This window comes from Strix uralensis, chromosome 9 (genome assembly GCF_047716275.1).
Source record: "Strix uralensis isolate ZFMK-TIS-50842 chromosome 9, bStrUra1, whole genome shotgun sequence".
In the NCBI taxonomy this organism is placed as follows: domain Eukaryota; kingdom Metazoa; phylum Chordata; class Aves; order Strigiformes; family Strigidae; genus Strix; species Strix uralensis.
In genome coordinates this window covers 14,451,137-14,461,626 of record NC_133980.1, presented here as the reverse complement: position 1 = coordinate 14,461,626, position 10,490 = coordinate 14,451,137, and the positions used below count along the sequence as shown (strand labels likewise).

The 10,490-nt window shown below is 43.8% G+C and overlaps 1 protein-coding gene across 1 annotated transcript in view; it reads left to right on the top strand.

Annotated features, from left to right (window-relative positions):
* Positions 1-238: 238 nt before the first annotated feature.
* Positions 239-10,490, top strand: part of MB21D2 (Mab-21 domain containing 2) — a 63,422-nt gene continuing 53,170 nt past the window's right edge. The window contains exon 1 of the mRNA XM_074877449.1: positions 239-642. Within this exon, the coding sequence (XP_074733550.1) occupies positions 432-642 (211 nt within the window). The 5' untranslated portion in view covers positions 239-431. The remainder of the gene's footprint in view (positions 643-10,490) is intronic.

Sequence of the window (10,490 nt, the reverse complement as noted above, 5' to 3'; positions counted from 1 at the left end):
AAAAAAAAGGTAATTTTATCCCGAGCCAGAGGTCTGGCTCCAGCCTCAGCACCCGCCCGCCGTGACGCCGGCAGAGGAGCGAGCCCCCCCGCGGCCCCCACTCCGCGCCGCTCCGCTCCGGCCCGGCCCCCCCAGCGCGGCGGCGGCGGGCGGCTCCGCGGAGCGGCGGGCGGGCGCGGCGCGGGCGGGGGCTCAGCCAGCGCGGCCGCTTGTTGATCGCGGCGCCCGGCGCCGCTCCGCGCCTCCCGGGCCCCGCTCCGCGCCGCGCCGCGCAGGCAGCCCCCGCGCCCGGGCTTGTCGCTGCGCTGCGGCGCCGCTTGCCTTCTTCCATTGCAACATTGCAAACCCCTCCTTTCTCTTTTTTTTTTTCTTTTCCTCCCCCTCTCTCTCCCTTTCTTTCCTTCTTTTTTTTTTTTTTTTTTTTTTTTTGCATGAAGATGGCGGCGCCTCTCGCCAGCAAGGCAGGGTCCGCCGGCACCACCAGCAAGCCTCCCTTCCCGGAGCTGGATTTCCGATCGGGAGCCAGGGTGGAGGAATTGAATAAACTCATCCAGGAATTCACCAAACACGACCAGAGGGAGTACGACGACCAGAGAGCCCTGGAGATCCACACGGCGAAGGACTTCATCTTCTCCATGCTGGGTAGGGCAGGGACCGTGCGGGGCGGGGACGGCGGCAGTGCCGGCCGGGGACCCCGGGGCAGGGGACCCCGAGGCAGGGCTCCCCGACGGGGCGGCACCCGCGGACCCTTTCCCTGCGCCGCGGCAGCGCCGGGCTCAGGGGTCCCCGGCCGCAGGGCGGGTCTCGCCCCCAGGAAACTAATTTCTCCCGTCCTAGCCAGCTAGCCTTCAGCAGCGATGTATTTATAAGCACAGAGGAAAGGCTGGGTCTCAGAGCTGGCCGGTGCCCGAGAAACACGCCGAGCCAGCAGGGCTGGAGGCGAGCCGAGCCCGACCCTTTATTGTTTTTCCCCCCTAACTATCAAGGCCGTAGGAAACACAGATGTTTTTTGCTGGACCGCTTATTTTGGTTATTAGAGCGGCTGATGCCTGTAAAGGAGCATCCTCTGAACTGCGTTTCTTGCTTAGGTTGCAAAACTTGCTGCGAGTGGAGCAAGTCAGATTGTGGTGGGGGAGTCCTCATCGGCGTGAAACTTTGAATCGTGGGCAGGGATCCGTAAACCAGGGTGAAACGTGTGTTAGCCCTTGCAAAAATCACCTGGGCTCTGGTATGACTAAGGCTTCTTAAGATTAACAGAGGAATGACTAATAATTCTGATTCTCTAGGTAGTCAGTTCCTGATAAATATTTACCTTGTTTGACTAAGAAATCACTCACACGAATGAGAGCCTTCAGGATACGAAAGGATGCTCTTTAACATGCTGGTTGGACCTTGAAATCAGTCATCCGAGTTTGAATCATATTGATTTACGTTTTTGCAAGTAAAATAAGAACATGGGTAAACAGCAGGTGTGGCCAGCGAATGGTTCTTTGTAGCTTAGAGGTACACATACACCCTCGAAGCATATTTGGCACAAACCGAGTGTATGGTCTACATGTACACTGTGAATAGCCTACATCACTTTTCTCATTCAGAAGCACAGAGCTATCCTATTGCAATAATAATTATTTTCTGTACCAGGGGTGTAATCACTATAATAGACCACTTCCTCTATAGCCTCTGTAGCCATGCACTTACTAAATGAGAATCTACCTGTCCAGCTGGTTATCTTGTAAGGTACCTGAATAAATATAATTGCCTGCTGTGGGATTTACACAATTTTGGGTGTGTATTGCTTTTTCACCAAGGGCTAGACAGGATATAGCGGACTAAATTTAGCTTGAGAACAAGGACAACAAGTTGAAAAGTCAGTAGCATGTATATTTATAGTTGCTGTTATAAATATTTTTCCCTTCCTGTTTAAAAAAAAAAAAAGATGGTGGTGAAGCCATGGTTGCATCAAAGCCTGTAGGACTTTTGTTGTTGAAAACCTGATCCTGTGGAAGTCATCCTCTATTATGATCTGATACTCATTTTTCAATCAGGGCTTTAAATAACTGGCTGAGGAAGCAGGGCTGAATGGGATGAAGCAAAGAAGAGTGGAGAGAAAACAGCCAGAGCAGCAGTTCTGGGTGTGTGGCTAGCAAGTAGAGAAAGCTTTATCTGATCCCGTTTAAGCATTACTAGTCTTTGCAGGGGACAGGGATCACAGCATTTCTTCCTGCCTCCTGCAAGAGAAGGCAATAGAAGAAAGACAGAAGAACGGGCTGGAGCATGCCTTGTATTTCTGCAAGTGCACCCTAATGCCTTGCTGTTCATGAAAACAGGGAGCCTTAGGCTGTTTAGAAATAATATAAATTAATGTGACTGTCTTTGTTAGTACAATGGCTGGGAGATGAGCATTCTTCAGTTTTAAATGTATGGACTAAAAAAGGGGTTTAAACAAAAGCTATATTTCTGTTTAAGTTATATCCAGCGATTTTCAATAAGACTTGTTTCTGAATAAAAGAAGAGACTTGAGGACCAAGCCCAGGACAGAAACGGAGATGGGTTGTCTGATTTGTCTGCATTAGACCCAGAAGTTGTGTTTGTGGATCAGACCCTTCTTAGCCAGAGAGGCTCTTAAATCTAAAAAGATTTAACTTATTAATAAATAGCTCTTTCCCCTGTGCCTGATCCCTCCCATACATACTGCTTTTATCTTACTGGGTGATGATAGGAAAATTAAACGTAGCTTTCCTGATTTAATTACATTGTTGTATAATTGGTGGATGAATGATAGGTGAGGAGACTTTGTGCAGATTCTCAGATGTTTGTACTCTGCATGGCTTGCCCTTTAGGTCAGATCTTTGCTTTCTATTTATATTAACTTTTTTTCATCTGTGTGGTCTTGCCCTGACTATTAGGAACTGAACTCTGGGAGATCTCAAGAGTTGGGCTATGATAAAATTAGGAAGAGATACTGCTTGTTATGCCTTTGTCCAAAATCTTGTGCCCCAAGCACTAGAATAGGACTGCAAATGACCTACTTCTGTGGTGGGGGAAGTGAGTATTTTCTGAATGTGGGCAATTCCTGGGCATCCCATTCCTAGTCACCAAGACCATATAGTCTTGCTAAGACCCTACACTGAAACAACAGGTGTCTTTTGGTGCCTTTCCTGGGTAACTTGCTGTACTCACACTGAGCTGTGCCTGATAATTAGTTGTCTCTTTGACATAGGTATAACTGAGCTTCAAAGGGGAAGGCTGGATTAATCAAAAAAAGGAGTGGAGAAAGACGACCATGTGTTCTGAGCAGCGGGCGTGACTGAGAAACCAAGTCTGCCTGCCAGTCATGAAAGGAGCTAATTACTCTCCCAGTGACTCGGTTTTGGTTTTTTTTTTTTTTTTTTATGCTTAAAGAGTGATAAAGTATTTTTTCAAGTGATGATATTATAGTCAGTGCTATTTTGATTTGTAAAACACTTGCTGCTGTTGTGATGAGAGGTGCATAGCACTCATAAACCTTTTAGGGGTACCTGACCTAAAGTGTATTGTTCCTCCAGTACAAGTACTTACAGGAAACCTCTTTAATAAACACTACCTGTCTCTTTCTGTTCAGCACCTAAGTAAAAAAGTGTTGTAATGCACAGATGTGCTAGGCTTAAAAAAGCCATATATTATGCTCTTGGGAACCAGAACATTGCATATTAAATAACCCCTGGAAATTTCTAGTGCTATTGCTGCTTCAAACCAGCTCATGTTATAAAGGATACTGACTCTTGTGTTTTACTTCTTAACAAGAGAAGAGAAAAGATTAAGTAGATATGAATAAATAACAGACTATACAAAGCTGTTTTCTCCACTCCAAGACTCCAAGCACACATTGGAATTCAGTCATCTAGACCAGTTTTCAAGCTCTTCAGGTTGGTATTTTGTTTCCCTTTACTATAATGAGACTTTTTCTTCTCTGTAGAGTCAGAAGAGGGATGCTCAGGACATTTCATGCCATTTTCTTTCTTCTCATTGCCCTCTCCACCTTCCACTCCTCCCCCCCCAACCAAATCAGGGGAAGGACTGGTTTAAATTGATGCTAAAGTGGGCTTTTTTTTTTTTTTTTTTTTTTTTTAAAATCCTCTAGTGTATCTTTTTGTCACTTCAGTTGTTGCATCTCACTTCTGCGGGAGCTGCTCACCAGGACAGGCCACACTTTGAGGATCTGCAGTCAGCTGCAACTTAGAGCTGTTGACAAGACCTCTAGAGAGCTTGTATCAGCACCTGATACAGGAGAGGTGGTGAGCCTATTCTGAGAGCATTTCCCTTTTCTCTGGTGTCTGCCCAGTGCTGAGCTGGGTGTGCTAGCAAGTGTTTGTGATAGAGCTAAGTCTCATAGTGGAGGCACAGCTGGCATCAGCAAAACATTTCTGCTGCCAATACCAGCTTCCCAAACGGAGCGAGTTACCCTGCTGGGCCCCTACATCTGTAGCAAGGCTTCCAGCTGTTGCTTGGACTGATGGGCCCCTAAAATATGTGCAGTGGAGGTGCAGATTGCCGTGCTGAGAACACAGGTGTCCTGACAACAGCTTGCTTTTATTAGCATCTTCTACAAGAGAATATGCTGGTACCTGAGGTCTGTGTAGCAGAACAGCATTGGTAGTGTGACTGTTGTGTGGGTTTGTGCAGGACTTTTTCTCCCTTTCCCTATCTGGCATAACTTGCTGATGAAACCATCTATTGTAGATTAGATTTCAGGCATTGTTGGAAGTATTACCTGTTTGTCTGTGATACATCACGGAAATTCTCTGGTTTCTCTGATGAAATGGCAACAGGATTGGAGTGATCTCTCTAGGGTTAAGTCTTTTGTGTGTGTGCGCCTTTTCTCAAGAGAGGCCAATCATGATAGGAGCACACTGTACTCTGAGGCCTATGTTAATAAAGGCTCCCTGCTGGCATTCCCTGTGCTGCTGAATGCATAATGCACAGCTGTTAAAAACAACCTTACTGTATTGCAGATTTCATTTCTGGCTTCTGTTGGGTCTTCTGTCCCTGCAGGCCACATGTTTCTGTATTTGCATTTGAGGTTGTGAGGGTTTTGGGGTGTTTTTTCTTAAGGGACAGGGTGCTAGGCTGGTGAAGTAACCCTAGTAAGGCATTGGTAGCTTCTAATTGGTTATAGCTACCAGAAGTCAACCAGTTTCATCTAACTGGGGATTCTTTCTGTGTTACTAGTTAGAAAGGAATGGTAGCCTCCTCTGTCTCTTTGTTCAAAGGAATTGCTGCTCCATTTATCTGTGCAGTGAAAGTAGATTGAAAATCTTTCAATTTCTTTTAAGATGCTGGTACTTCACTTGCTCAACTACTGTTTTGAAACATTAGGCTGTGATACAAAGTATTTAGTGTAATAGCTAGGAACATGTCCTAGGGGCACAAATTCTCACGGCAGGCTTGTCAGACTGCCCACCGCCTGTTCCTTCAGTCTGTGGAAATATTTGTAAAAGATTTGGGTGAATACTTGCCAAGCCCAATTATGCAATTATGTTTTAAAGGCAATTTTATGATTATAGTGGAGGATGGTAACCAGGATACGTGAGTTGTTGAGGTTTTGACTTTTCCTTTTTTCTTCCACATGATGTTGCATGAATGCTAAAACATTTGGAACTATTCTAGTCAGAAACCAGTTGTTCAACTTTCTTTCAGGCAGCTGGCTATTTTTACAGGTGAAACTAAATTAAAGACAAATACAACATTGCTCAGGAAGGCTGGAGGACATGTTTTATTATAGTTTTGGTAATTTATAAAATGGATGTGTACTCAGAGACCCAGAACAGCCCATAGGGAGAGTCCAGTCTAGAAGAGACTCAGGATGTAATAGTCCTGCCTGTACTTCTCAAAGGGAATCTCCAAGCTGTGCAGGTTTTTTGGATAGTTGGGATTGTCTGTCTTAATTTTTATTTGACAAATGACAGGTTCCTGCTGGCTTTAACCATCTCCTGTACAGCTAAAACTTTTGCATCTTTTCTTGAGCCTTGACATGTACACTCTTCCCCCTGTGCATGTTCCAGTCCTTTTGTTGCAAAGATGGTTTTCCCAAGCACAGCTGTGCAACCCTTCCCTGTGTTCCCTTCTCTATCCAGGTCAGACCCTAGCTGTTTGTAGTCTGCAAGATCACTTAGATGAGAAAGTACCAGGAAGAAATGTGGTTGAGGCCAAGAGATTAGCTCTCACCTCCAGTCAAGGGGGCTTTTGTTGCAAGGGCTGTTTCATTTGAGATGACAACGGCATCTCCAGGCATGTCTTTGTGAGACCCTCTGGCACAGACCTCTCATCTCTCTTTGAGTTTAAGAAAAATGACTGGCCATTGAGTCCATTACCTATGGCTGGGTGATGCTAGTGTATGAAACTAACTTGAGAAGCAAGAGCTGTAGCTTATTTCCTATGAAAATAGAGGCAGAAGAATTGAATGCATTATGTAGTGACATACCTCCTGAGCCAGGTTTTCCCTTAGCAAATTACAGCAGGGATGGGTTAAGTTCCATATCCTAAAAGAAAACTGTTAATTCTGCCCATCGGCAGTTTTGCCTGCTATCCTCTCAACAAGGAGATAAAAGTTCCCTAAGAGTAACAGTCCATTCCCCTGCACAACATACTGTATTACATTTAGACTTTCTTTAATTTGCCTGTCTTTGGGGTATGACACAAGTACTGGAGTAGATGGAGTTCTGGGGAAGCGAAGAAGGGTATCATCTGCCCTGCTTTTTAACTTGGAAAAGCAGAGGAGCTATCATGGGAGCTAAAGCAGAAGGCAGCTTTGGATGTTGTACTCGCAGAATGTCCCTTATTGAGAAAAGAGGAGTGTGCCTGCATGGGAGCAAGGGTGAGAGAGCTGAAAAATACCTTTAGGTGGATGTTTGAGTTGTTTGCCCAAGTCTTGTTCTGATCGCTAGTAGTGTGATACGAGTTCAGGAGACTGAACTGTAGCTTTATTGGAACTTGTAACCATGCTTCATAGGTTTCCCATTCTAACTATGGATTTTGTATCCAGTGAAGGTTTATGACTTCTGTTAGCACAATCCTGTCTTCTGTCTGACTAACAAAAATGAGGGTTGGCTTCTTTTTTTGTTAATGCAACTGAAAGACAACTTAGGAGACATTCAAAATAAGTCATGAAGCAGCAGCTGATGTTCCAATTGACAGATGCTGTATAGATTTTACTCTCTTTTTATTAAAGAGGACTCCACTGTTTGCTTTCATTTCTACCATTCTGTTGCATTCCCTTTTACTGCAAATAGTAATTGTCCTGGACTGAGTGGATTAATCTGCACCTTAAGTACTTCAGCCAACCTGACAGGTCCCTGAATCATGTACTTCTGCATTAAATAAACTTTCTGCAGTCCTTTCAAAGCACCATTTCAGTGACTTTCTGGTTGTAAGGGAATCACCGTGTGCTGTAGCATTCAGCTTGAGGAAGACAGATTCCCTTCTCCCCAACATATTTGGCTTTTGAGCTTTTAATAAACACTTGATGCTAAGAAAGTTACAACAATCCTGTTAATTCATTATATTTCACCTGTCAGACAGTATGATTTTAATCTAATTTAAAGCATTTAATTAGAAGATTGTTAATGCATTTTGTTATGAGCATGCTGGTGTTGAAAGTACAATTTGCATGCCACAGAGTGGGGGTGATTAATTACTTCAAGGTTCATAATATCCATGTCTTTGAAACAGCAGTGGTAGCTACTTCCACCTACACATGTTTAGGGCTGTCGGCAGAAGTTTGCACAGTACTGGGTGGCTTCAGCTTGTAGAACAGGAGGTGGGTGGCATCCATTTCATCCTAAGAAAATCTCTCCATAGGTAAAACACTGAGTCAGGACCTATGTTCCATTCTGAGCTGCCCCCGAATTTACACAGACCTGCGCAAGTTTCTGAATATAATATTACATAGTGGGACCTCGGTACTACCTGAAGCCTTCTTCATCTCAGGTGCTTCAGCAATTTGTGAAAGGTGGGGTGGTACCAGAATAGTGGAACATCGTGGTGTTGCTGTTCTTCATGATAGGATGGTTTAACCATGCAACCCTCTGAGACTGAAGCTGGAAAAGGAAGTCTTCTTTTGAGAGTCTAGCCTCAGAAGTATTTAAATAGTGAAGGCAAATAGTTGCTCTGTTATTGGGTGTCGATCTAGTGGCTTCAAGATCAAGTACAGTTCAGCAGCCTCTGAGAGAGAGATTACAACCTGACCCAGTTAGGCAGTCCTAGCAAGTAATCTTATTTTATACTGAAGGGATCCCAAAGCAAAATTGGGACAAATTAGTTTAAGGAATGCATCCTGGCCACAGTCCGCATGCTGATCTAATTTGGCAGAGTCAAGCAATGCTAAGCAGTAGAAGGCAGCAGTCTGGGACAGAAAGCAAGGGAAAAATATAAGATATGGTCAAAGCTAGAAATCCTGCTGGGATAGCTATAAGGAATTGTCAGAGAATAATTTTTTGTCCAATGACATCTTTCTAAGGTCATGATTTAGATGAAAAGTAGAGGTTTATGTGTGGGATGTCGTTGGTCTGTTTAGATCTTCTCTACTGTGGCTTGCAGTCAGACCATGTGGAATTTCTTCCACCCACTGACAGAGTGAGAGTTCATAAATGATTTGGTCCAGAACTGCTGAGCAGCTAGGGAACACTTGCAGTTGCATCTACAAATAACAAAGTCAGTTCTTGCTTTACTGCATAGTCTATAAGGCAGTGTGCTTTTTCTGTTCTAAAATGTCTTCTCTCAACTCTCCTGTTCATGTTGTGGGATCTTTTGACACGCTCCACACCTCTCTCAAAGAAGGATGTTTTTATTCAGTGGTGCATACATCACCTTGTTTAGAAAATCAGGTGCTGAGGTTGTAAGGAAGGAGTTGTATTAAAGAGCTATCAAGAATGCTAAGACAAACATTGCAATTAGCTTCTATGCTTTTCCCTTCAGCACTTATACTCTTTGCATTTTAATGGATCTCTTGAAGAGCTGCTGCTGCTTTGGGTGACTCCTTGGAAATGAATCCTGTGCTAATAGCTCTGGCTGGGCCTGATCCACAGGCAGATGCTTGGAGATTCATGTTTATTTTGTACCTCCCTAATTAATGTATAACTTAGTGGTAGAACAGCAGGAAAGCTGCGTTTGCTGACACTTCATGATATAATGATTTAATCCTTTGTGACACATTCCTGCTGAGTGTCAAAGCTGATAAGTCTAATCTCTGTCCCTAGCTCAGTGCGACAGGAACCTGTTCTAGAGGGCGTTTTGCAGGAGCTTGCAAGCTCTTGTAGGTACTTTGCGACCAGTTTGTGTAAACTTGTTTTGTACCTTGCCAGTCTTGAATGTGATTGTACAGGATTGCCTGGTGCACTGAGGAATCTAGAGCTGAGTGCAAACAAAGGAGCTAAGTGACTGCGTTAAAATTAAATAAGGCTTGTCCTGGGAGGAGGGGGGAAATACCCTAATCTCCCTCTAAATACACTTCTTCCTTTGCCAGCATTCAGAGCGGTGTGGTTATATTGATTCAGAGGTGCCTAAACCCACTGTGTTTTGTTATATATAATACTGAAGCCTGAGTATGGATGCAGATCTGTACACAGGGATAGCTGTGCAGCTACTCTCCAGAGGTTAGTCCTTGTGGTACGACCAGCACAGCTTGCTTCTGTCCCAGCATGGACAGTGAATTGCTGTTTATTTTAAACTTTTGGTTGAATGGTATTCATAAAACAATTTGCAGCTCTGCAAATAGAGGAGGGAATGTCACTGTAACAACACTTCAGGGGCTCTGTTGCCTTCTGTCTCTGAAATTTGCCTTTTGAAAGTTGCGTACAGTGTGCTGAATGGCAGATCAGGTATTGATATTGGCCCCTTGATATTAGGCCCTCAAAGCCTGAGTAGCTGAAATGTCTGTATTTCATAGACAGTAGAGCAGCTATGTGCTAAGCAATCAGTAACTTGAGGAAAATAAGAGGAATGCAAGTCTCTGCAAATGCAGCATGTCTCTGAACAAGCTGCACCTTCTGAATTAAATGCCTGGGTGTTTTTCCAATGTACAAGCTGTAATGCACATCTAAGTGCATTATTGAGAAAAAAGGAGCTATTACAATTTGACTGAGCATCTGTCAGAAGCTTAGTTTATGTGCTAAGTTGTCTATAAAAGCTTGACCCTGTAACCCCAATTTTTCCCAATACCCTGTGAATTTTGTGAATGTGCAAAGCATGCAGTTGAGACAGCAGTGTTATACTGAAAATAACCACTTTGACACAGGCTTGTAATATCAAAGAATTACTATGTCTGTGTAGTTAATTATCTGGCAGAGGGATTCATATGTGCTATGTAAGCACTTAGCAAAACTATCTGCACATTATCAGAGCTGCAGAGTTAAGTTAAAAGTTAGTCTGAAAAATCAAAGTTAAAAAAAAGTTGTTTTGATCTTAAACCCAAATTCTGGTTCTGGAAACATAGGGCACTCCTGAGTTACTTTAAA